Source organism: Phalacrocorax aristotelis, chromosome Z, assembly GCF_949628215.1.
Source record: "Phalacrocorax aristotelis chromosome Z, bGulAri2.1, whole genome shotgun sequence".
In the NCBI taxonomy this organism is placed as follows: Eukaryota; Metazoa; Chordata; class Aves; order Suliformes; family Phalacrocoracidae; genus Phalacrocorax; species Phalacrocorax aristotelis.
The window spans coordinates 3,840,296-3,867,695 of NC_134311.1; the positions used below are offsets into that span (position 1 = coordinate 3,840,296).

General features: G+C 42.0%; 2 protein-coding genes across 3 annotated transcripts; one reads left to right on the plus strand and one right to left on the minus strand.

Annotated features, from left to right (window-relative positions):
- Nucleotides 1-1,173: 1,173 nt before the first annotated feature.
- On the minus strand, nucleotides 1,174-18,428 carry POLR3G (RNA polymerase III subunit G). 2 transcript variants are annotated; one of them, XM_075079712.1, is made up of 9 exons: nucleotides 18,291-18,428; nucleotides 17,421-17,563; nucleotides 15,333-15,455; nucleotides 13,221-13,350; nucleotides 9,222-9,284; nucleotides 8,441-8,491; nucleotides 5,020-5,090; nucleotides 4,019-4,147; nucleotides 1,174-3,575 (listed from the first exon to the last, which is right to left on the minus strand). In XM_075079712.1, the coding sequence occupies exons 3-9, from the start codon at nucleotides 15,444-15,446 to the stop codon at nucleotides 3,489-3,491; spliced, it is 645 nt and encodes a 214-aa protein (XP_074935813.1). In that variant the 5' UTR covers nucleotides 15,447-15,455; nucleotides 17,421-17,563; nucleotides 18,291-18,428; the 3' UTR covers nucleotides 1,174-3,488. The 2 variants fall into 2 exon arrangements, with proteins under 2 accessions (XP_074935813.1, XP_074935812.1); XM_075079711.1 differs by lacking the exon at nucleotides 18,291-18,428 and adding an exon at nucleotides 17,848-17,969.
- Nucleotides 18,089-25,844, plus strand: MBLAC2 (metallo-beta-lactamase domain containing 2). The gene is made up of 2 exons (XM_075079710.1): nucleotides 18,089-18,567; nucleotides 21,327-25,844. The coding sequence occupies exons 1-2, from the start codon at nucleotides 18,123-18,125 to the stop codon at nucleotides 21,710-21,712; spliced, it is 831 nt and encodes a 276-aa protein (XP_074935811.1). The 5' UTR covers nucleotides 18,089-18,122; the 3' UTR covers nucleotides 21,713-25,844.
- The last annotated feature ends 1,556 nt before the right edge of the window (nucleotides 25,845-27,400 follow it).

Here is a 27,400-nt window from a genome sequence, read left to right on the forward strand (position 1 = left end):
CCGCCGGATGAGCAGTCCTTAAGAAAACACGGGGGTAGCTGTTTTACTGGTCCATGTTATGCTCTGACCAAGAGCCTAGCATGGTTTTACTATTTCATTACATAGCGTATTTCCTACAGCGTATTTTTAATTTAGGGAGTTAACTTCTGAAGACACAGGAGGTCTCTTGCCAAGATTGTAGGACTGCTGGTAGTGGTGATCTACAAGCATCAGCTGGCTTGGCTTTCTGCAGGATGCAGGGATCTTCAGTGCTTTTTCCGAAGTACAACACAACTGGCAATGCATCATCACGTGTCAGCCCTGAATAATCAGGGTAACTGCTCTGTATGGAACTAATATCTGATTTATGTTAAAATCTATGAAGCTGGTCTTCTAGAAACTGACTTGTTTAAAAAAAAAGCCCAAAAAACCAAACAACTGATCAGTAAATCACATTTTAGATTATAGGACATTGTTGATCAGGAAGTTGGTTTTGCATTTAAGTGCATATTGCACGGTTGGATCATGTAAAACATAAATGCTTTAAATCTGCTACATTTCAGAGTATGTTGTCGCAGTCTTTGTATAACTATTTTATAAAGGCTGAAAATATAACTTTGTAAAATATTCCTGAATGAGGACGCAAGTCTCATTTTAAGTACTTCTGCTCCTCTGCTTTTTAGAACGTAAGTAATATACATAAAATAAAGATTTTATTTTAGACTTCAGCAGAATTGGTGCATATGATGTATTCTTAGCTCTATACACTCCATGTGTTTTCTTACAGGACGCCACTGCTTGTATTTATTTTGGCTGAGTTTTATGTATGATCTAGAATAAAAATCCTCAGCCAACAAGTATTCTGTTGGCAGTAGCTGCATACAGCATTCATATCTAGCATAGCATAACTGGAGCCTTAACAGCTTATCCTGTGCACGCCTTGTAGAACTTGGAACTTTTCTGCATAAAGTTCTGAGAACTTGTTAGTTCTGTGAAATAAGGATTAAGAAATACCCATGACAAATTAAGGCAGGGATCAGTGAAGTTCTTAGATGGTGATGTCCCTGCACACTGAAAGCGGTGCCTTCTTGTCCTGCTGTGCCTGTCCAAACCTGAGGTTTGCTGATACCCAAAGAACTGTCTTAAGTTTTATCTGCATTATGGTCTTGCAATAAATTCCAAGCAATCAGAAGATCAGCGTATAAAAACAGCTGTGGGTGTCACGCCTCTGGAACAGCAGTCTCTCGTTTCGTGTCGGAAGTGCCTTGCACAGACCTATATTGTTGCAGAATGCAGCCTGTTCATAAGCGTTGGCGTTAAACTGGTCCTAGAGGGCCCATCCTAAGACTCTGGTTCCCTCTGGAGGACAGAGGTGACCACAGTTCACCTTTTAAACGTCTCAAAAAGCTGATTCTGCCAGAGTAATATTTCTCAGCAGTACAGCGGGGAGGCGGTTGTCTCTCTCATTAGCAGTATGATGAATGAAGAAAGTAATTGCTCCCCCAAAATTATTGTCTGCTACAAAATCAGGTACTGTACTGTTCTGGCAAGCCACAGCTTGTGACCAAACTGTAACTCTGGCAGTGATGCTTTTTCCAGTGTTCATTCTCTAGTTGTCTTTGGCAGAAGCCGCCTATTTGCACCCTTGCATGAGAGGCAAGGAGTCTCGTTTACATTGCATAGGGGAAAACAGCTAGTAGAAGATAATAATAGTTATACTTGAGGCACGCAAATTTAATTTTCAACATGCTTACCCTGTTCACATCTTCGTGCTTTTTCTTGCATATCACTTGCAAGAAACAGGCACACCTGCTGAAGAGACAACTGCTGGCATGTGTGGTGTTAGAAGAAAATGATCAGACAGGACACCTTTCCTAAGCAATGCAGCAGAATGTTTATTAAAGGTTATGGCTCTAGCTACCAACACTTCAAAATAAAATTGGTATACCTCTGGGTGTGACCTGCATAGCATTTTAGTTTCATCTCCTTTACACCTGATATGAATTTTATCAGAACACTTGAAAGCTACACCTTAAGGAACAAATTCTTATTGCATATAGAAGTTCACAGCATAATGCAGTACTGTGTTCCAGTCAGCAGTGAGGTAAAGTACTGCTTGACAGAACACCAGACTTGCAAGGAAAGCTTCTGTGCTTTCCTTTGCCAACAGAGGAATTGGTTTTGTTTTAAAACTGTTCTTCTGTTAGACCTGGTAATGGCACTTACCAGGAACAGAATGTTTTAAAAAACTGGGGGAAAAAACCCCAGCAATAAAACCCCTGATCAATCGTACAATAACACTGATCAATAACAACACTTTTGTATCATCAAAGGACAGTGGGACACAGAGAGTGCTCTGTTACTTCCTCAAGTTTCTCACCTCAGGAGTAGGTTTTCTACACTTCAGTGGTTGGTTCTTAATGTTTCCAAACATTCTGGTTTTGCTGTTCTCAGCATTCTTGTCTTGTTTTCCTAATTAAAACCTCATGCCTCAAAATACTTCCCCACATTCTTTTCCTGCATTTTTGGGATTTTTGTATTGATTTGCTGTCTGTTACGTTTCTGTCTTGTTTGTTCTGTAAGTAAGTAAATGCATTAGCAATGACATGGATAGCTATCTGCCGTCTCACTTAACAGCTCTGTTAAGTAGCTCTGTGAGGTAGGAAAGTTAGTAAAGTTAGTACTGGCTTTAGAGGCAGAGACAAAGGCAAAGGACTCAAATTCTTATCACTAATCTGTGTGCCACTGGTGAAAACCAGGATTCCGTCATGTCTCGATCTTAAATTCTGCCATATATTCTTTCTAAATGAAATTACCCTTAATTATTACTTATGCTGATTCATGAAGGTAATGTAACACATTGTTAAATACTGCAGTTCCTTTTTACCAAAATACTGAAAATAAAGAGTTCTTTTAGCTAGAATAATAGCTCTTCAAAATACTCTCATTATATTGTTTGTCCATATTACTAAGGTCTTTTCAAGTCAGTTTATATTAAAGTGCTTAGTAGTCAATTATTTGCAGTCACCTGAATTCAGAAGTTACAGAAATTCCTTCAGAGAAGTCAGCTGCCGAATACGAGCAGCTTACGTCCATAAAGGCTCTATCTCTCTTGCTGCAGTCATCACGAATTTCATTATTATTTTCAAGGTCTGACTGCTAAAGCATAGAACTGGCTAGTGCAAATGCTTAGGCACAATTTCGATTAAAGCACATACATTCTTTTTTCTGTGCAGAGGCAACATAATGGCATATAGCTTACTCCATCAGTAGGCATTCCAGGGAACCTTAAAAAGTCGCATGTCTGCAAAACACCTGGCAAAAGAACAAAACGGAGGATCCCACGTCCCAGTTTACAGCACAGTACATTTAAAGAGAATTGTCCAACGTGTTTCTGGAGAGTATACCTAAAACCAACAGAGGTAGAGCGTTAGTTCTATTGGTACCCAGCCTGCCTCCAGAATTCAAGTAGTGTAAGGCTTGAGCATTGTACCGCCTAGCAACAATAGCTAATACGTTGCTTCATCCATGTTGTCGTCACTGTCGGCACCAAAGTCATCTCCGTCTTCAAAATACGAAGAAATGTAGTCATTTTCCTATGCAAAATGGAAAAAAAATCTATCACTTACCTGTGGAGGGGACAATTTATGAGAGAAACATGCTTTAAACTGCACTTGAGCACCCACAGTAATAGGAGTTTTTTCTTATTTTGGGGAAAAAAAAAGAAGAATACTGTAATCAAGTTCTGATACCTATGAAAGAAGTGGCATCGCTGTTTGGTGATGAAAGTGAATAATGGTATGTGCTGATTGTGGCAGGACCCGCTCCTGCTTTCAAGATCTCTTTTTCAGAGCTCCTTGGGAGTAACAAATCTAAAACACCCACTTAAATTAACTGCAACGCAAGGTAGTGCAGCAAATAACGTTAATGTAATGCCTCTCACTACAACTCTCAGCATCAGAGAAGATGGGGACCCTTCTCTGGCCGAAAGCCAATGCACTGGGATCTGACTTTGTGTAAATAGGAAATCTAACAGTACCTCTTCATGCTCCTCTTCATCGTATTCCTCTGGTTCTTCTGCTTCTTCATCATCTTCATCTTCTTTGTCTTTTGGTTCGTCCTTCTCATCTTCAGATTTTTCTTCTTCATCACCCTTCTTTTCCAACTCCTGTCACAAGGCAATATCCTTTACAAGGCAACCCCACGTTACAGTAACAGCGTATCCCCCACACTACCAAAACGTTACGCTGCAGGTAATGGCAAGACAACTAGCATAACGGTGTTGTGCAGATGTTGTTTGTCAATGCGTAAAACAACATGATGTGAAGCGCGAGAACTTCATAAGGACTTACTTGATCAAGCATTAGCCATCAGACCTGATATCTAAAAAAGGTATGTCTTGCATAAGAAATGGAGGCGATGATTTCCCTGTACCATCCACTGCTGGAATAACTGACAGTAGAAGGCCATGTCACACTTGATAATACCACAGGCTGTATACGATAATGCTTCTGCACCAAACGACTGATGGATCACCAAGAGAAAACCTACAGGGCTGTTTCATCTTTAAGCTTCCCATTCCCACATGGTGGGCAGTCACCTCCACAACCGAGGTCGCTGTCCTCCGAAGTTACTCCTGTACGCTTCCTCCCTCTCAACTTACTGAATTGTTTCATTTCCAGCATCAGCAGACTGGCAAAACAGCAATAGATTTAAAAGCTCTGGCACCATTTCCTCCTTCAATAAGCTCTAATAGTAGCCCTGCTGTTACAATGAGGCTACATCACTACCCAGTGAAGAACAACGCTCGTGTTCTGAGTCAAACCAGAGCAAGGAAAATAGCTTCTCCCCAGCCAGGCTCTACCTTTATCTTCTCCCTTGTGCTGCCACACTGCAGAACAGCTGTCTGTCAGAGTAACAAGACCAGGCCAGAAAAAGGCTGCTCTGGTTATTCTATTTGGTACCAAAAAACATTCTAAAGGTTTCCTTTTCCTTCAGCAACTTCTAGTGTGCAATTTAGGAAGAGTATGTGCGTCTTACCTCAATTTTTTTCAACACATCCAGATTACTTTTAGGCTCAGAGCTTTTTGCCTTTTTTGGTTTTGCACCTGCTGAAATAAAATACATCACGATTATTTTTTTAATATGGAAGAATACAAATTGTTTTCTTTTACTTGCTCTTAAGAGCTTACATCTTGAGAATGCCACGGAAATCCTGTACCATCTCTATTAAAATTACCTTAGACTTTGAGCTACATCATTCATGGAGGTGTATATGCCTGACTTTCATAAGTGATGCCTACAGGGCCAGTCTGAAACTCACTTTGAACCAATGTTGACCAAAGGTTTGGCCAAAGTATGACATTCAGCTTCACAAAACACTTTTTTTCCTACATACTCACAATATGTGAAGAAACTAGAACAGAATCTCAACTGTTATTTTTCACCATCTCAAAAAAGATAAAAACTCATTGATGTTGCTAATTAATGCAATGCACTAATGGCAGCTGGGTGCTTCAGACAGGTAGGAAAAGGCAGACAGCAGAGTTGATTAGCTCCAATGCAGTAGGCATGGTTACAATGGCTTTTGTGCCACGGCTGGCTCTCATCTAGAGTCCGCAGTGCACATTTTCACCTAGTCCCTCGATTCACCAACACCTTTATCGAGTCACTCCCTGCAGCCGTTATGCTACGTAACTATATGGTGGAGCAAGGGTCAGAAATAGTATTCCATGTATCCAGGTAAGAGCCAGCTGAATCACAGCACCTTAAACTAAGGGAATAGCTGCCCCAGCTCCAGAAGTGCAGTTTGACCAGCAGGTGAGGGGACGCAAAGAGCTCCGTACCGAGAGATGTCACAGCCTTTAGGGAGCTCTGTGAGTCACCCTGTTTCCATGATGCAACTGTCTTTCAGGTCTCCTGCGATATTCAGCGCCACCACATAGAACTTACAACATAGGGCTGTATCTACCACAGGTTAGCTCTGCTCAGCAGGGTAAAACTGCCTGTGTAACGTGCCATATTGGTGCAGCTGCACGGCCTCTGATGGACAAGGCAGCTTCAGACAAACCAGATTATGCCACTTGCATTTTTTTTACACTAGGCTGCACTAAGTGGTGTCAGAAAGAAAAACTGCGTGCATCAATGGAGGGGATATCCTAATCAGGTTATGTATTTTATCTGGCCTAACGCTTAAGGAAGCAGAGCTCCAAGCACTGCAAATAAAACAACTGTATTTTATCAATAGCATTTGGCATAAGTAACATCCAGTTCATTTCAGTGTTTTGCCTAGGAAGGGATTATGTGACAAAAGCACCACACAGAGCTGAGGGGAGACAAACTGCTCAGTAATGACACATGAACAGCATCAAAGCAAACACATCCAGAATGGAGTAGGGTTTTAAGGAAAACAAGTGGAAAGTGCGATTCAGAATTATCAGCTCTGCACAAACCCCTGCAGGCTTTTAGAGACAATGCCTATAAAACAAACAGCCTGGAAATTAAAACAGACATGCAAGATCTTTCCTTAAATGCTGGCCATCTCTGGAACTTACCATAAAATCAGAGACACTGACCCACCGTTAGCAGAAGTTCAAGCTCCTTACATCCACGTAGCTTTGAGATGCAATGGAATGCAATCTAAGCTTTCCAAATACCTGTTCTCTTGGCTTAAACGCATACATCTGATTGCTGTGTGCCTATGCATATAGCTGGCCTACATGAGCTGAACCCAGACAACGTTTTGGCTGTTTTGGCAGGCACTGCTGGTATCTAGGACAGTGTGGTCCACAGCCCAGGGTAAGTGGGGAGAGATGTGGAATTCTACCCAAAGTTCTGTCCCTAAGAAGCAGGTGGTCAGGTCTTGGCTTAAAACATTCAGGGAAATCAGAAAGAGGGTGGGAGAGGAGTGTAAAAATTAAGCCATCCCTGTATATGTCCCTGTGTAGCGATCCCAAAACCACTCCTGCAGCCTACAAAGGCAGAATTGTAGGAAGCCTGTTTGAATTTTGGTGCAGATTCTCTTGACTCCCTCACCTTTGTTCCACTTGGTTATAGAGAGTCACCTAAAATGGCTGCCCTCAAAATACAACAAAGATATGTTGTACCAGAAGGGCTAACGTGTCGCTGATCAGCTCTTTACAAACTTCCTGAGTCATATTACTTTTGTATGGCCCCTGTGCCATCAGGATTACCCCCAAAAATACCTAAAATCACATGTTTTTTGCTTGTAGAGGAACCTATTTTTTTATCTAATCAAATCCTGATGGTCAGCTGATCTTTGCCATTACAACTATGTAAGAAAATATACTTTTAAGAGCAAATAGAGAAACTGGCACAAAAGAAAGAGGAAAAATCCCCCACAGTGAGCAGTGACTCTCTCTTTATGATAATCACAACATTACTGTAACAAGAAATAACAAGTTGGCATTTATGATTTCATTGGATCTTGGGGAGCTAATTATTGCATATAGGCTTACAAAACCCAATGCAGTTTCTTGTTTTTTTGGGGAAAAAAAAGTAGGTAGGTACTAATTGCATCTTTAGAGATTTAGCAAATAAGTATCTAATTTTCAGTTGAGTCGTGCAGTCTTCCTTTAGTACCTTGCTTCTCAATGACACTCTTAAAAGGAACAAAGCTTCCAGCTGAACATATCTCCATGACTACTACACATTCCCTTTTCTCCTTCTGTTTTATCCTTGAACTGAAAAATGACACATGAAGCACTTAGAGAACAAGAAAGTAAAAAACTAAATACAACAGACAGCTAGATACAGGAGGCCAAGTGTTATTTCACATCAACCGAGCAACAGGCTTTTACAGAGAACAACAGTCATGCATACTAGAAAACACTTTGAAAAACAAATACATATATGATGCTATGTAATAAAGAAGTTTTTTGCTGTTAAGAACAACCAATACCAGCTCCAACTGCTGTTGAAGGATCTGGTTCACAATTCTGAAGAAAGCTGAAAATAAACAAAAAAAGTAAAACCAGGGAAAATAGAAAATAACCTACATTAAATCACATCTAAAAGGCTTAAAAAAAGTGTGAAAGCCAACCAAATCATAAACAAGAAAATTGAGAAACCGAAGATATAGAGGAAACCTGAACATCCAGCTATTCATTGTATAGAAGAAGGGTGAGTGTTGACTAAAGATACAAACTTTCACAACCACGAGTTTTGTGGTTTATCTTTCACTGTTACATACCTCCTACGTTAATATGGTACATCAGTACGAAAGGCATGAAAGGAAGTTATATCTGTTCCAGCAAGTTAAAACATTCCACAGAAGCAAAGCAAAAACCATAAAAGACAGGCAAACTAGTAAATTACTTAGAAACAATGTGCCAAAAGCCCTGATTTATTTTGACTAATTAACATTTCTACCACTTTTTTTTCCCTAGCCAGCTCCAGTATGCCTTCTAGCATCTACTAAATGCTTCTTAAAAATATATACCTTTTTTGGTCTTTTTCTTTGGCTTCACCTCTCTTGGGAGTCTTCTCCAATCTGTACAGAAAATAGCTTTAATATATATGAATGATAATACACAGCAGCAATCCTCCCCCTGCCCCGCACTAGGGAAAGGCAGGGGCCCCTGTTGTGTTGATACTGTTTACATTCATCCTAAGTGTTTTCATACACAGCAGTTTTACAGAATTCTAGCTGTACTTTAAATCAAGGAACCAGAGTGAGGACTGGCATTTCACCTACTTAATGGCAACTGGCGTCTGCCCCAAAAAGACAAAGTTCAGCCCATCCAGTGGCCCACACGCCCTTCGATTTGCATTCTATAATTGTTGGCAGTAGTGAGGTATACAGATACGGCTGTGGAAGTTCAATGTTATAAAACCCAGCCACCTGTGACTGAGACATCAGGTTGGGTTATTTTTAGTAACATCAGTGTTTGCTCCCAGTTCAAAACTGCCACCTGCATGGCGAGGAAGAAAGAAGGAAAACTGAGCAAAAGCTAAAACTTGCATTTTTGCTGCAAATCAGTTGTTTCAACTGAGTAAATAAATAAAATCAGAATTTCCTCCCTCCTTTTTTCTTTTTTTTGGACAATACTTTGCCTTGTTCTGAAAACATGCAAAGGGCATAACCATCAACAGGGAATGCATGACTTGTTAAGGATTTGCATACTTTTTTATTGCTTGAGAGATAATGAGTCAAACATTTAAAAAAGCGGAACTTTTCACAGGTTAATAAAGAATTAGCCTTTGATAATCTCAGATATTACCTGGGGTCCATGTGGCATGCTCCTTTTCACTGTCCTGGTACTTTTTCCTGTACCTCTCAATTACTATGGAGAAGTAAACAGAGAGTTATTGGATACAATTAATTAAAAAAGCAATCCAGACACAGCCCTTGATATTCTTCTGTAACTAAACATACAGTGTATTTTTTCAATCCCACACTGAACACTTTCTTGTGCTGTTGTCAAACACTTAGGAAACAGTTTAATGTCACTACTTTGATCAGTTCTCATGATAATGCCCAGGACTAACCATCTGCTAAGTACTTGCAAGACCTAGATTTCATATCCCCCCAAAAGAAGACAAAAACCCAGAATACTGCTTTGCATTTTTGGGGTATCTCCTTTCAATCAAAGCATCCCCCCAAAGGAAAAAAAAAAACACTCCAAAATTATTATAATTTATACTTCTCTCCTTGGAAAGCATGAAAACATAAAATGCAGATATAGTCAGAGAAACTAGACTGAAACATTGAATGAACGCTAACTCTTCTACTCTTCAACACTTTCACAATCAAACCTTTGCTACCAAACCAGTCAGTGACATTTATCACCACTGTGCTAACCACAGAGTATCCAGAGTCCCCAGGTCTCAGAATGCTGTGTCTCAGACTAATCATGACCAACTCCCAAGACACTAAGTACTTCTACAACAGCAAAGCTTTGCAGCATAACAGAGATGTGTCTTGAACAGCAGCAACGTATTTTAGTCCACTTAACCTCTTTCCAGGCACAAGAAACTAAAACGAGAAATTCACTGTAAATAATACAGTAGTTATACAGTGTAAGTACACCCGTTTATATTACTGCAAAAAAATAAAATTCCTTGTACAATCTCTAATGACAAAAGCAATATAAAGACTTAAGTATTTTTAAACCAGTCCCATTTTTTCTTACCAAATTACCATGCCCAACTGCAAAATCCACTTAATGCAAAATTATTTATTCTGATTGCAGTAATAACTCATTACCCAAACAGGGATAATTTTTGTGGGTATTGAACAAAAGACAGTAACAAAGACAGACCGTGACCTTTACAGTCAAAGACTTCTAGCATACTCACCAGAGAAAATGAAGGGAGAGGGAAGACATCAGAAATTAAGCGGAATTTTAAACTTAGTCATGATGATGGCAAGCAGAAGACCTACTTAAAACTGTGCAACAAAGAGCCTGCATTTAAAATTACAATGTCTCATGGGGCCTTTAATGAAGGTGGCCTTCACAGATGCTGGAGGAAACTGTCAGCACATGGAGGGAAAGAAACTACTAGTTTTGATTTCAGCTTGAGGCTCTTCAGTGAACTAATTGCTGATGCCGTTGGTAAGAAAATACATCTGACTGAGTCTCACCACTTGCCACTAATGAATTAATTCCAAACCACTGCCAAGGTGACGGTCACCCCGTCATAGCAGGTATTCCTACAGGGAAAATATTAATGATTCATAGCTTATGAAGAGGGAAAGGTAGAGAACTTAACTACAGAATAAGCCTGCTCGCACTCAAAATGAGTGTTGAAATGAATGATGAAAATCTATTTTACATTGCATACTAACGCATCAAAATTGCCAGGTAGCACTAGACGTGGCTTTCATTTTCCACCTGAATAATGAAAGATATATAGATAGCTACGTCTTAACTGAGTAAAATGTTTCCCTTCTCACATTTGGCTCACAGATGTTGTGCCGAGTGTTTAAAACAATCCATTTGCTCTTGTAGCAAAGACAATTTAAGAAGTTCCTGCCTGCAGTCCCGGTCCTGCCTCTCTCTTATTCCTACCAGATGTTTGGATGAAATACAGGGGTGGAAAGGGCTCTAAAACAGAGAGCAAAAAAGATCAGTTAAAAATAATCTATCCTGGAGGAAGAAAGTGATTTTCTTAAAGCTAGGCCACTCCTGCCTCATACTGCAGTCCCGGACACACCTGCATACTGTGACTGAGATTAAAGCAAGCTTTTTAAGCTGCAGACCACCACTGATGTAATTATACCCCACGCCTCTGATGAGGCATTTTTGTACAACTAAAGGTTCAGTAAAAAGTTACCTCAATTTACCAGCTTACCCCTGGGGAGCCACTGAGAACATGTGAGGCATTATTCGAGTCCATCAAGTGGCTGTGTACCTGCCTTCCCTGCAACTGCCAGTGTTTGTAGAAAAACAGCCTTCAAAGCTGGCAGTTCTATTAAGAAGCACACTCAGCAACAGAGTGAGATCACCTCAAAAAGAAGGCTGCAAAAACAAAGACTATTTTGAGGTGAACAGTAAGAACAATCAGGAGGCAAAGTTGGACAAGAGAGATAATGTGTTCTCATACAGTGGCTGGTTCCTTGGAAATAACCCTGACTGGCTCTCAGGCATAACAGTTTCCTTTTCTGTGCCTCAAACGGAAATAGCAAACGTCAAGCCCGACAAAGATCAAGTGCATGGCAAGCCTCTGGTGAGATGAGAATCCAAAGAGATTAAAATTAGTTTACTCAGAAGATGAAAGACAAGATGGGATAAAAGAGTAATTTGGAATACTTCCACCATCACAAAGGGATCTAGAAATGAAGATCAGATCTGTTCTCCTTGCCTCATAACCAAGGTTTTACCTGACCACACCGTCAGGGTCCACTCTGGGCCGTCAGCTTGCGCTGCACTACAAGCTGCCTGCTGCCTCCTGGTGACCGCTGGGCTCCAGCTGCAGGTCAGGGGAAATATTCTGCCTTTTGTGAGCCACAATGCCTGGCTGGCAGGGTTGTTCACTGCTCATACTGCACAGCACTGCTCCATTTTAAACAGGGCTTTAGTACAAGAACAAGTAGCAAATCAATAAGCTGTGTTAATCAGTGTTACATTCAAAGACTAAAAAAAAGAAATTGCACACGGTCTCAAAAACCTCTAGAATTCACCACTGCACCATGAACAAAAATTACCAAAAATTCACAGGGGATTGGACTATGTACCTGTATCGTATCTACACTATGAATATTCAAATATTCTGAGGGTTTTGGGGTGGAAATTAAATCTCACGTTCTGGAGTTCAAGTCAGTTCTCATTATTTAAAATCAGCACAAGATAGCATGGAAAGGATTATCCAGTGTTTGGCCACTTTGGATTTCTTAAACGTCCTCACAGCAATAACCTCCCATGACTGCTAGACTTAAAATACCCCCACAGCAAGGTAAACAGACATTCAAGTCTTCCTACCCTGCTCCCCTTTCCTTCTTGCCCACCAGCTCAGTTTTCTGACCAGGAAGCTTGGATATTAACAGGATAATGGTGTATGACTGGAAGTCAAGTACAGCACAGCATTTATTGTTATTGAACAATAAAAAAGTGTTTAATTTTTAATTACAGATAAGCAAAAGACAGTCTTAGGTCAAGTAGAATAAGATCAAGCTTTGGCTTCTAATCCAGCTCTGCTTCTGATGCAAACCTCAGTACATCACTTATCCTCATCGCAATCTTTGTATTCCACACGACTTGCCGGTAATACTTACCTATCTTTGCTGAATGGACTTAGGGAAAAAAATCAGTACCTTTTAGAATGTCCAGCTATTTAATATAACATTGATTATTGTAACTACATCTTTCCCCAATTAAAACGGAAGCTGAATTTCAACACTGGTATTTACTACATATTTCTTTGCTTCAATGCAAAATTCTTAGGGTATTTTAACATGCAGAAATGTCTATTTCACTTGTATTGCTTAGCATATAATTGAAAAGGCTGCATATATTTCATTTTGCTGTTTCTTACTTTGCATCAAATGGAATACTTGTTTGATACCTCTCTCACACAGTAGCTGCTTTCCACTTGCAGGTGTGACCTACAACTTCAAGAAGTGTAAAAGCAGAAAAACTCCCTATTACCTTAAGCTGCTAATTTTTATTCCTTATTATAGGTACAAAATACATCTTCAACACATGCATTTCACTGCATAATCCTTCACGGAATAATTACTACTGAAGATATAAATACAAATAAAAAGCACACAAACAAACCTTCACGATCTTCTTCTACTGCCAAAAAATATGGCATTTTTTTCATAGTTCCTCTAAGATCTTGTTTTAAGGCCAACATGTAATCTTCATCTTCTCCTGTTTTCAGAGGCACTGGCTTATTCTCTGTACTCTGTACAAATTATGTTTATTATTTGTAAGGTCTTAATATCCATCAAAACTATGCATTATGCTACTTTGCAAGTATACTTCATTGCATTCTGACATGCATAACTATTTTTACAACTAAATTGATACCTTTTATGACTTCGCTGTATCTTTCTGCAAAAATATATCAAGAAATCAAAAAAAAAAAAGTATTAAAACTGTGAAATAGTCATTCATAGTCATATTAAGCTCTTAATCACCAAAACAGTTTTTCACACTAGCCTAACTTACTCGGTAGCCATTACTTCTCTCCCCAGTCACAGCAGCACTGGCCTTAACCTCTTCTAAAACGTTTTAACTACGTTAAGTGTGGACACCCTTTCCATGACTATTGTGACAGTCACAGGTTGTATTGTCATACAACCAGGCAGCACACAGGCCCTCACACAATTCAGTTTCTGCCGAATGAATTTAAATGAATTGTTAAGGTTTGGATCTTTTGGGGGTCTCTTTTGAACTATGAACCTTGAAATTGGGAAAGATAAAGAAGCAAAACCAGTTTTTAAAATACACCGAAAACTGGGGCCAGAGGCAGAATGACAGAATGGATGTTGTTTCTCTCCCACGACAGACAGTGCGCCATCAATACCTGAGTGCTAGGCTGCAAAGCCCAAAGTGCTATCACAAGTCGCAGGGCTGGATCACAAACAAAGGAATTTACTGCTTCCAGCTACATTTGCTAGCTGGCCAACACTTCAAATCACTAATGCTGCTGACGCTCAGCTGATGCTCCTTAACTGGGTTTGTAATTGCACTTACAGGAAATTCATAAGAACTCAAAAAGTGGCTATTAGAAATGTGTAATAGCAACAATTCACTGCTTAAAATAATTCAGGTGTAAGCCAGCCAACAACTGTAACATACTTTTGGTCACTGCCCAATCATTAAATCTAACTCTTTAAATTTTTGTCAATAGTAGTTACACCACTAGGTTAACTGATTTTTTTGAATGGCACTAGCTTTCCCCTGAAAAGTTTAACTTAGTTCTGAAACTTTGTTCACAGAAAAGAAAGCATCTTTAACTTCCCCATGGCATACATTAGGTACACTGGGGCCAGTAATTCTCCTAAAAGGCTGCAACTGCAGAAGCTGTAGTTCACATAGAATTCTGTTTCCTTGTTCTACCAAGCAGAACTGCCCCATTCCCATTAGGAACAGTTGCAGATGGCTTAGCATCAATTAAATCTCGTAACTTAATTGCAAGGGTGGACTAAGAGGACATATAACGTCTGGTTCAGTAAGTCAAAACCTCGGGTGAAATTCAGAGAAATCTCAGCGTAGCACCAATGATATGCCAAACTCACAAGTTCTGTGTCATAACATGCAAGACTGAGAAAAAATTTATGCATGTTGATCAAATCCTGACATAACTGGGAAGTCATCTTGTATAAAACAGCAACATTGTTAAGACGACTTTTCAGCCTCAAAATTGTCGAAGCTTCCCTGCACAGCAAAACTCAGTCAGAAAATGCTCTTTCTTCCCCTTTAATTTTCAAATACAACCCAAATGCAAAATCTCAGTTTCCTTACTCACATAAAATACTTTTGAGTTATTTTCAAATTCAGAGTAGTGAGGTGCAAGACAACCATCCAAAATCTTTTACATTTGCATCAACAGTAAATTTCTAAAATGAGCAAATCAGCTTCAAAGACTAGTGTAACCTCATTTCCAGCAAAATCAAATATCCAGCATTTCTGTTACTGTAACAAATCATGATGAGGACTTTAATGAACTAACACCTTGCAAGCAATCTAGTTAAACAGGGGATACAACAGTTGGCAAAGGGACAGGAAGTAATAATAAGAAAAACATTTACATTAAATGCTTCAAAATTGACCGGAAGTGCTCAGGGCTGTTCACATATTTCATTACATTATCTGAACATGACACTGAATACGCTTTACCTGAGCGCAGAGGGTGCGCTCCAAGATACTTGCTGTACTTACAGGGAACAGCGGTGGAGGCTCACTGACGGTATCAGGTAGAGCCGCACCTTTCGCAAAGCCAATAGCCTCAATGTTGAAGGTAAACGAAGCACGTCCTCTACCTGACCCAGCCATTTGGAGTTACTGAAAATATTACAGGTTATTAAAGATTTATTTTTGTTACGTGTAGCCAATACATGTATGTATTACCTACAAAATTTATGTTTAACAAAGATTAAGATAATTTTCAAACAACCCTCAAAAATAATTTTAAATAGCAAGCCATTTTTTAATGCCCATCTTAAGTTCCTCCACGTACCATAAATTTATTGCAGGCCTAAGAGGAACTCCATTCCCTCATTTCTGCTAGCCACCTCTGCGTGTCTGAAACTACCTCCTAACCTAGGAATTTTAAACCTTATTCTAAACCTTAGATACACTGACTTGAGTTCAATCAGGGTAGAAGAACCAGAAAAAAGGTAAGATTAAAAAAAAAATTTAAAGGACCTTGAACTTGCTGTGAATGCATTTTGCAGTTTCTGAACTTTTCTCCAAAAAGCAGCTTGTGTTTGTCATTCATGGCTTCTTCAACCTTCAGATTATTTTTTTCCCTTTATGACTAGTTTTGGGTACTGACAAATAACAATAACCAAAGAGGTCCAAGGTAAGTGCGTTGAAGGACTTTTCTTCACAACAGCCTCTCTGCTCCACTCCAGCGTATCTGCAAGCTAACTGCTGTTAAAACCTGTTTGTTTCTACCAAAAGTATTTCACCAAGAATATAAAAGAAAAACAGCCAGCAAAACTACATTTACAGTCACGTCTCACCACCTTCAACATTATGCCAATCTCCACCTCAGGACTGTATGACCAGTGGGTTGGCAAGTAAAGCAAAATGTGAGAAATGCACTTTTTGCAGGGGAAAAGGTCAAGAAATGGGACCCAAGCGAAGCCTAGCTGAAGCAGTGTGCTACTGCTCGCTCCCCAAGACCATGTAAAGATCAATTCAAGGCCCCACCCCAGAAATCCCACGAGCTGTTTGCCATTAATTGCAAGGTTACTGCATTGCACCCTGCTTGTTAAGAACACGTCTGTTCCAGACTTACTGCTGTACCTGCACCATCACAACTATTCCCACCACTAGTGGGCGCATGAGACAAGTAGTTCAAACTTCTCATACACTTGTTTAAAATAACAAGGAACCAGGAGAGAATTATGATTAGAAGCAAAGAAATGCATACTTAAGATTAAGATCCTTTAAGATTCCCCCCAAATGGAATCAATGGCCTTTTTATTAACTTCCAGTGAAAACCATGTTGCTGCAAGTATTTTCCTACTTATTATTTTCAACAGGAATAAGCTTGGCTTGGATAAAACAAAATCACACTACATACACCCACATCACTCAGCAGCACAGAAAACGGTCTAAAAATATGCAGGAAGACCTAAATAGATCATTTTAAGGGAGACAACAAAGCAAGATCTAAGCCTGAGAATTTAATTAACTGGAAAGGAAAAAAAAAAAGAGAAAGAAGAAATAGCAAACTCACTTGAAAGCAGGATGAAAGCCAAGATGTGAGCCTGGCAGAATGGAGAAAGATAAAAGACACAGTAAAGCCCCAAACATGAGCAATTATCTAGGTGTGCAAAAAAGGGGAACAAAGAACAGAAGAAACCAAAAAAAAAGGTTAAGTGAGATGTCCGGCTAGCAAGGAGAGGTACACTGTTTGCACTACAGTGATTATAAAGCTCCATTTTAAAAATGCTGCTTCAAAACTAATTCTTGGTAAGATTTTCTTGAAATAGCACATTAGTCTGATGAAAACTAACGAGCTTTAAAACGAGCAGTATTTCAACTCAGGAGTTTTACTGAAACTCATGATTTTTTCAAGCATACCAAAAACTGACAGCGACAGACGACTGGGGGAAACGTGAAGTCGCTGAGCATGACAAAGCTAGCACAACTAGCGTTCTGGCTGCCAGGAGGGATGCCTAATGGAGCACCCGAGCTCATTTTTTGTGTATATGGATAGTTTGGGTGTCATTTACTCTATGAACGAGAAGGCAAATTTCAGATTTAAGCTTTCAAAATGCCTTCGGAACTACGTACGCTGTCGCTGGGGCCGTCGGTCGGGATGGCTACGGAGGGTCTCGGGAGCGAAAGGCCAGTGGCGCGGGGGTCCCCGCCGGCTGCTCGGACAAGCTCTCCTTATCGCACCTTTTCCTCAGAAAACCCTCGATGGCGCCCCAGTCCTTGATTTTTCAGAGGCGGGTGCAATCCGTCAAAGGAAACAGCAGGTAAAAGAGAAAGGACTAAAATTTAAACACTGAGATTTTGGGTTGGTTTTGGCTCCACCACCCCCCTCACCTCCCCCCCCACCCCCACCCCCCGATGCCCCTGAAGGTTAAGCGGGGAAAACATTTGTCACGACGGCCAGAAGCGCCTGCCATGTGGGAATTCACCCCCTCAGCTCCTCCCTTGCCCCCTTCCCGCCCTGCCCCACCACCGCCCCAAGCCCCCGCAGACTTTCCCGCACCACCGCGGCTTCCCGCCTTTCCTTCAACCTCCGCAGACTGTGCCCCGCCGCGACAGCGCCTGTCACGACAGAGGAGAAGGAGGACTGTGAGGAGAGGGTTCACCCCCGCCGCCCGCGGCTGAGCCCCCCACACCCCGCTCCGCCCCGGACCCCTCACGGCTCCCTCCGCCGCCCGCCGCCCGCCGCCCGCCGCCCGCCGCTGCCGCAGTGGGGCGGGCCCGGGGCCGCCCCGCCCGTCGCGGCGCTGAGGGGGAGGAGGGAGGAACGGCGGGATCATGTCGGCCTTGGAGTGGTTCGCCCACAAGCCCCTGGGCGACGGGATTTTCTGGATCCAAGAGCGTTTCTACGAATCGGGCAACCGGGCCAATATCTGGCTGGTGCGGGGCTCGCAGCGGGACGTGGTGATCGACGCGGGGCTGGGGTTGCGCAGCCTGCCCGACTACCTGCGCGCCGCCGGGCTGCTGGCGCCGGCGGAGGGCTGCGGTCCGCGGCCGCTGCTCGCCGTCGCTACCCACGTTCATTTCGACCACTCCGGCGGGCTGCAGCACTTCGAGGAGGTGGCGGTGCACAGCGCCGAGGCGGCGGCCCTGCTGCGCGGCGACAACTACGAGGCTGTCACTTGGCTGTCGGAGCGGGAGGTGGCGCGGCCGCCGCGGCCGGGCTGGCGGGCACGGCAGTACCGCGTCCCGCCGGTCCGGCCCACCCGCCTGCTGCAGGAGGGTAAGGGGGGACGGGGCACGCTCAGCTTCGCCGTTTAAATCCGTATTTCTGTCAGTGCTGAAGTCGTCTGAGGGAAAAAAAAAAAAGCCAAAACCGCATAATGATTGCGTACCCCGGGTCGCAGAGTAACGTCGCGCCTCTCGTAACAATGCTTAAACCGACGCTCACGCTCTGCGACCCGCTTCGCAGAATCTACAAACCTCCTGCAGTCCTCAACGTGGGGCAAAAAAGATGAATTCTTAAATTCTTAAGAGTTTATATTTAATGTGCCTTAAATTCTGGCCTCTACCAATTCTGGAAAGCGCTGACAGGAACCCGAGAAACGCGCAAAGTACCTTCCGCTTGCCTAACCTCTTCCCCTCTTTCAGATTTTTTTCTTCCCTTGGAATAAGAGTCACTCAACAGTACTCTGAGTGACTGACTAACTGAGCACCCCAGGTTTAGCCTCTGGCTTCTAACGGCGTGGCACCCTGTCAGTCGGCTCTGGCGTTTGGTGGCCCGTGTTAGTTATGAACTGCCAAGGCACAACAGCGTAAAGAACAAAGCAATTTCTTGAAATATGGACTGTGAAGAATGTGGGTTTTGTTTTACAGAATTTACCTAAATGTAACATTTACAGAAATGGCTTATTACAGATAAAATAATGCGTTTAGCCCCTCATAGTTAACAATGACTAGGTTATTTTGGTGACAAACAACCAAACTGTATGAAGTGGTGAAGCAGGAGTTGAAGGGTAGCTGTGTGACAGAGAGGTGACACCTTTTGCAGAGGACTTAGTCTCTTCTTGGGTGTGTTAGACCGTCCCGCATAGGTGCTTGGAAAAGCAGAACTGAACTTACTGAAGACTTCAGAGGAGATCTGAGGTGATGTTTAACTATGGTCAATCAACAGAAGTTTTGAGTTGTTTTTTCTTGATTAAAAATTATTTAAAGAATAATCTGGTAAAAGAGCAAGCACGCTCACTGTCAAAGTAACATCAGAGTTTCTAAGATAACGCACACTGAGACGCGCTGTGTGGACGTGGCGTGTCGTCTCAGCATGTGTCGTTGCTGTGGGGTTGAGGGTACCTGGTGATGCCGAAAATACAGAACGTGGCAGGGGCAATATTCTGTTGCAGTCGAAAGCTGCAGCTTGTACTTGCATATTGCCTGCTTTGATTGTTGAGTTTTGGTTTTGCATTACCTTAATCTTAGCAGACCTTCCAAGAACCTTTTATTTTGGCTGTTGTAGCTAAAATTGCGTCTTCCATTGTGCCTTACCATTTACAGTTTTCCTAGTCACTTGTATCTTCTAAGGCTCAGTTTCCTTCAGCTGTCCCAGTTCCCTTTTTTTTCTTAAATTCTGTACTTGTCTCCTTTAAATTTTGGGTGCTACATTCTCCTCCTTTGTACCCTTCTCAGTGCCAAGAGCAGCTGGAAGCCCACTGGAACACTTGGCTCCATTAACTTCACCATCTCCACAGTTGCTTCTTTCACCAACGCAGGCATTTTCTACGCAATCTTCTCAGTAGTCAAGTCTATTTCTTTCTCCTGCCAAGGCTTCTCAGCATTTCCCCAATAGAGAATTTGGCTAAAAATTCTCTCTGATCATTTTGAAACTAGCTGTTTCTGCAGACGTAGGGGTCCATTTCCGTGTTGGGTGCAGCGTGGTCAGATGTTAGCTATTCAGTGCCCTACAAACGCTCTTCTAGCATTTTCAGTAATCCTGAAATTTTCAGTTGAGTACCAAAATGCATCAGGTCCTGTCACAAGTTCTGCCTTTTCAAGAGTTAAGTACCTTTAGGTTCGCTGAGTCTTAAGCAAATTCGTGGCATGCCTGTCTCTGGCGTGAGACAGATCTGTAACTTCCAGATTTCTAATACAGTAGAGGTTTGGTGCCTTTTTATTGTTCTCCTTGGAGCTTGAAATGCATTTTACAGTTTTAAGCATTGTTTTATAATAGTACTGGATGTTATTTCTTTCAGAATTCTTTCATATAGTTGTTAAGCAGCTGCTTCTGGGAAGGTTGCCTTATACGATGGTCATCTTTCCCTACGCGGCCCTAAAGTTTACATATTTACCACCTGTAAGTTAATGGGGTTTGCACACTTATCATTTAGCTGGCATTGCAATTTAAAATCAACAGCAGGCTTACTTGGCCTGTTCTCCATCCATGGACTGACTTTTTGCTGAAAGTACCAGTTCAGTGACCAGTACAATGAGAAGGCATTCACATTTAAGCTGGCAAAAAAACCCTACCTAATGTTAAGAAAGTTCTAATTTTATGTATCTGATGGAATGGGATGAAGAAAGTATGTGGAGGCCAGTCTTGGTTCTCCTCCACCAATTTATGTTTGGTCATTTTGCTTTTCAAAAGTAACAGCAGTGGCATTCTAGGTGAATTAAGTGAGGGAAAAATTATAACAAATGATGAAATGTCTATGTGGTAAACTTTCAAAGGAGGCCCAGCTTAGATGTGGTCTGTTTGTTGCCTGTTTCATTTTCCCTGTCACATTTCTTTTCACATTTACTTTATTGGGGTGGGAATAGAATCAATTGATACAACCCAAGCCTGTGTTAAAGATAATTGGAAAATCCCCTGTTGTCAAGTCTATCTTTCAGACACCTCTTTGGCATTCACCAAGAAAATAAATGTCCCACTCCCATCGTTGCGGACATATAGTATGTACAAACTCTCAGCTTATGGGTAGGTCGCGCTCTTTGTGGTGTTTGAAATACATGATAAATGCCAACATTTTCCTGTGACACGTTTGTTTGCAGGGGATGTGATCAGCCTTGGAGACCGTCAGCTTACTGTCATGCACATGCCTGGTCATTCAAGAGGCAGTATTTGCTTACATGACAAAGACCGGAAGATTCTGTTCAGCGGAGACGTGGTGTACGATGGATCCATGATTGACTGGCTTCCCTACAGCAGAATAAGTGACTACGTCGCAAGCTGCCAGCGCCTCATGGAGTTAGTGGACAAGGGTCTCGTGGAGAAGGTACTGCCTGGGCACTTTAACATATTTGGGGCGGAAAGGCTGTATCGTTTAGCTTCCAACTACATCGCGCAAGCTGGAGTTTGTCACAAGGTTTCTGCTTGTGCCATGAGATCCATTGCAAGCATAGCGCTTCGCATTACAAATTCGAGAGTCACTTCTTAGTGACGGTGCCTGTTGTGTGATCTGTTCACTGCTGAAAAACCAGATGTCTTGTGAAAGTGATGATACAAGCAAAAGCGGTATGCATTAGTAAAGAGCTGGCAAATTGATACAGATGAGCTGCAAAAATTCTCCCTATTTTTGCCTACTCTATTCCTATTTTTATAAAAAATATGTAAGCTAGGAGCTTACATAGCCAAAGCTACCATTTTTCTTTCTATTTTTTCAGGGCATGTTTGCACATGTATTGTGATTGAAATATACTGTTTTATTTTTGTTACGATTCTGACAGATCCATATATGCCAGAATGCGAAGTTTTACATTCATGCCGGAAAGCCTGTTGATGTAGCACTAGGTTTGTGACTGTTCACTCAACTCCCACCCAGGTTTAGGCCTAGCACAGCTTGTGCTAAGACCTGGTGTGCGCTAGGTGCAGCACCATGAGGTCGAAGCAAGGACAGCGCCTGCAAAGGACTCAGTGGGCAGAAAGAGGCAAGGGCCGTTCTGCAGCCGTTGTCACCTGCTGCTCGCTGTCTGATGCGCCCGTTGTTGCCTCTGTCTTTGCAGAGGAGCTGTCTGGCAGTCTCTTTAGAATCCACTAATGTATGGAAATGCTATAGACCAAAATTCTGAGCTGGAAGGTGTATAGATACATCAGCTTACCCAAAAAGCTTTTGATGTGGATCCCGCAGCAGGCGGACTCTTGAGGCTTTCATGCTTCTCAGTGTGGTGCAGGGGACACCTGTACCATGACAGAGGACCACGAAAGAGCACTCTCACCATCTGCTAGGGAACTGTTTTGCTTATAGGCATGCGAGATAGGAATTAAGAGAATTTGTGAACTAATGAATTAATGTGTTAGGCTACTATGTACAACACTGATTGAGCCCTTGCTTGATGTGTTTTTTTTCTGATGAGCTCATAAAATGTTGCTTACAGTTGCTCTGTGAATTCGAGAGAACTGGACTGTGACAAGCTTAAAGGTTTTGTTTGTGTCAAAGAGTATTTTTGTGTGACTGGATTGTGACTTGGCTGGTAATGCTCTGGGGCAGGGGAAGGATGGAGGCTGTCAGACAACCTTGCCCTACCGCAGGTGCTGGGCTGAACAGGCGGCACACTTGTTACCACAAAGCGAATGTAACTTGAACTGTTTGCTCGCTGCTTATGAGGTGTTTGGTGCGTATGGTTTTTATGAAAAGTGCATTGCCTTTGACTCTGTTACAAAAAAAAAATAGTTTGAGAAATGCTAAATGACATTGTAACTTGCTTATGAAAATTGAATGTGTGATATTTAAAAGCTGTTGAAATGGTTAAAGTTTGTGTAACTATTCTAACAGTATATCTATATATTTAACTTTCTTAAAAGGACACTGTCTGTTGTTATTTTTGTATATAGACATATATACTTTCCTAAAAAAGAATGCAAATGCTTTCCTAAGTTTTAGTGGAGTTTAACCTTACGTGTTTGGCTTTCGCTTTATGGGGAGCTTTTCCCCCCCTCGTATCATACCCAACAGAAGGGGGGCCTGAAGTCTGAGCTCTGTCTAAGGCATGGGGGAAGTAGAAATTGGTAGTCATCTTAATAGGTATAAATTCTGGTGGAAAAAAACCCAAAACAGTTGCAAAATAAAAAAAAGCATCTCTGTCTAAAAACTGTGAAAGATAATATCTTAGGTAGTACTTTTCTCCTTTCACAGATAACTGCACTCCTGTCTTTACTATCTGAATATATTCTTCACCAGGATTTGTACTGGCAGATTGTGGTGTGCCAAGTTCTTGTTAGCAGTGCCTGTCTCCAAGCTGAAGCAAAACTGTGAGTGGGCAGGACAGGTACAGCGGTGCAGCACTTGAAAGTTGCTCAGATCATAGCCTCTTTTTTGGAGAAACTAAAGTACTTCAGTGTGTTAATGTGAGGAGCATTTAATCAGTGGGTAGATGTCTGTCATAAACGAAGCTAAGAGGTTTTTATCTGGGCCTCATTTGGCCAGAGGAAGAAATACAGAAGTTCAGCCTGGGAAGCAAAAAAGCCATGCAGTGAAGAGGCCCAGGACAAACTCCACAAAGCGGTTTTCCTTTTTAGCCTGCTGAGGCATGCTGCTATGTACGTGGCAGTCCAGACACTGTTCTCGATAGGCAGGGGTGTGCAGTGGGCAGTCATGGACATGAGGTGGCAAGCAGGAAGGTCATAACGGCTGAAGAAATACTTAGCACTGGAGCTTACACCAGTTACCCGGATGAAGCCGTGGTGACACCGGTTACCCAGCAGTGACTGAATTCCTTCAAATTAGCTGTCTGTGGCATAAAAACAGTAGTAGTTTTGCTCTATGCTTTGTGAAGGCTGTAGGAGCACCAGTGATAACCCTGTGCACTAACATGGACAGGGAGACCTCTTAGTCACAAAGCCTGACAGTACGCATGCCAGTTGCTAAAATTCTGCCAACGTTCATTAGGGGAGTGAGATCGTGTTGAAATAGCATTTCGTGTTAGACCACCATCGGTTTGTTTATTTGATGCGATACTAGAAGTCCTGAAGCCAGATTTTACTGTACTGTAAAACCCGAGCTCCTAAGAGAAGGCTTGTCACTGGAATCAGGAATAAACCTCTATACCAATGTAGCATCAAGAAGCAGGAATTCTCTTTATTTCAGTGCCAGATGCCCGGGGGATCCTTCTGCCTATCATGCACACCTACTGGGGTTTGTTTCTGATATTTATACATGACAGTTAACACACCAAGCCTATTGAATACATAATCATTGCCCTGACTGAACATTCCCTTCTTCCATTGGTCTGTATCTTCTCTGCTTCAATTTAAAGCTGCAGTGCTATTTTAATTCACTGCACATGCTCAAGAGGAGTGGAGGGGTGGTCCTTTCATCCCTCAGTTGAGTCGGTGGTCACAATCTCCCCCTTCTGGAATTACCTTTCCTCAGCTCCTGTGACTCTTACTGGTTTCATCGTTTCATGGCTGTGGCATCCCTGATCTTACTTGCAGGAGGACATTTCTTTCTGTTACCGGTCCTTGAAGTTTCTCAGCTGGTGAACCCTGAATTCCTTTCTTAGGCTGGTTCATGGAGTCATTTGTGTTTCTTAGGATCTGGGTTTAGGTTGATAATGGCTCAAGCTGTAAGTTTAACCCTTTAGTTATTTACAACACCCCTGTGCCCCAAGGGGTCCCCTGGTCACCCCCACATTGCCTCCACAGCCCCCTGGCACCCCAAGAAGTCCCCTGGCACGAGGAAATGGGTGAGCAGACAGCGGCAGCTCCTGCCCTGCTGAGCCCCACGCCAACCCATGGGATGTGGCCAGCCGAGGCTCCACACCGTGCCAGGCAGCACCAGCCGCTTCCAGGCACATCCCGGCGCTGCTGGTGGCAGCCCCGGGGTCCCTGGGGGTTGAGGCTGGAACCTTCTATCTTCTAGCTGTTGTTCAAGGTGTCAGGCTCAGAGGGATGCCAGTTCAAAAGGAAAGATACCCTCCATCATTTGTTTAAATCCACGCTCAGTATCAGCTACAAGATCCTTACGTGTCCAGATCACTGCCAAAATGCCCTGTTAAGCCGTGCCTAAGTCCAGTAAGTATACATAGATAATGGCAATTGCCTGGGGTTTTCTTCTTGACCAAAATCTAGAGAATAATTTCCTAGCCCAGGAGTGAGCTTTACGTGAACGTAGCCCAAAATGGGGTGTGTTAGTAAACTGCTGCTATAACCCAGTTGACAGTAGTTTTTGAGGATCTTGTAATTATTTTTGTATTTTAAGAAATTCACTACTAGGTAAATGATACATCTTTAAGTATAAAGAACTGACTCTGACTATTTTTGTTAAGAATCACCAAGTTTTAGTCATGAGAGTTTGACAGTGTCCCTTTAACACTACTTGGATTAAATATTTAAAATGTTCATTATAAGTTTAAATATTGCAACATCTTGGACATTTAGAACTACGTTGATTTTATTTGTAAAATATAAATGTATGTTAATGCAGTTTTGAGCAGACTGTGGAATTAACAAAAAAAACAGATGGGAAGTTTTGCTCTGTAATCTGTCGAGACTTCTGTGATGTTAAACAACAGTTTACACATTAAAAAAATAATTTTATTGTGGCTAATCGTAATAAAAAACGTTATAAATCCTATGCAGCCCAGTCATAATTTCTAGGTAATTTTTAAGAGAAGCACTTTTTCTTGCTAAATGGAGTGCAAAAGCTGTAGAAGTTGCTAGCAGTGTTTTTTTTACACTTAGAAATGTTTACATATCATAGGCAATCATGCAAAGCTTGTACCAAACTATGAGTGGGTACTTCTTAAAAAAACCCTGCCATGTTTTAACACAAATCAGAATTAGGTTTTCCACAGAATTCACACACAGAAAACATGGATGTGATGGAAGTGTGTTTATGGGGTCAGTTTCAGTTTGTGGTGATGTAGGTTATTATTTCTGCAGAAGATAGTAGCTAGAGACAGCTGTTTACTTGAAATAAAAATGGCTGCATAGCTTCTGTTCAGCACCTAACTGGAGCTTGAAATAATTCCTAGCATGCTTGCTGTCTAGTTTCTGATAAGACTCCTTATTAACTGATAAGCTGTAGAAGTTTCACGGAAATTAGTCCGTGAATAACAGAAGCAGCTGCTGCCACGAAAACGAGCAGAAATGTGCCTGTATAAAGTCAGGAATAAATGAAGAAGGTGAAATGCACATGTTCATTCAAAGATGAAGATATGCTTCCTTCCAGACAACCGATGGCGGGACATGTGGTTGTACAGTTAATACGCTGCACTTGTTTTCCTCCCAGGAGCTCCAGGGTCACGCTGCAGTCTTCAAGTCAATCTCTTCGCATATTAGCACAAATACAGTCTTATTTTCAGAACTACTTTGCCTTGTTAAAATTTTTATTTTATGGATGATGAGGACAGAATTTGAAGGGAAATACAGGTAGAAATAAGATGATTTTATGAGGGAAATGAATGGTTAAGTAATTCTGAGGGAAATAAGGCAATTAAATTAAAATAATTTAAAAATATTACAATGTCGGTTTTAGCTAAAGAACAAGAAACCAGGAGCAGCCAGCTGGGAGGCTCCACTTCTCAGAGTAGGTTATTAGGGTCCCCCACCCAGTTCCCTATTACACCTCTCAGAACAAGGTAACTTCTAGTGGAAGTAAGACACCCCCTATCTGGGTTTATTAAATGCAGCAACCCACAGCTTCCACTCTGGGCCTTGCTGAAGGACATGCAAAGCCTTTCTCTGTCATCTGGGGCAGTGACGAGTTCAGATGCACATCGAGAGTTAGCGGCACTGTGTCACCGCAGCGCAGGACAGAGAGATGTCGGTGCCCCGGTTACAAGCATTTCTGCCGTGCCTGAAGCAGGAGCAGTAGCAAACCAAGGTGTCAGCTGAAACTGTCGCTGTCACTGCTCCTTTCTCAATGAATGGGCTTGCTGACGAGTTGAAGGACGTTTGCTACATGGACTGTGAAAATCATCATATTTGACATCAAATCTGGTATGGTGAGTTGTCCTAGCAACAAAAATGAGTATTTTTCATTGGCATTCAGCAGAGAAGGGAACAGGTTCAGTTTGCAGATGAGAAATTAAATGCTATATTGCGCTTCTTTGCAGACACGTAAGAAGTAGAGGGCTGAGAACATCTTGAGGTCACCTGGCACCATCTTCATGCAGAGAAGCAGAAT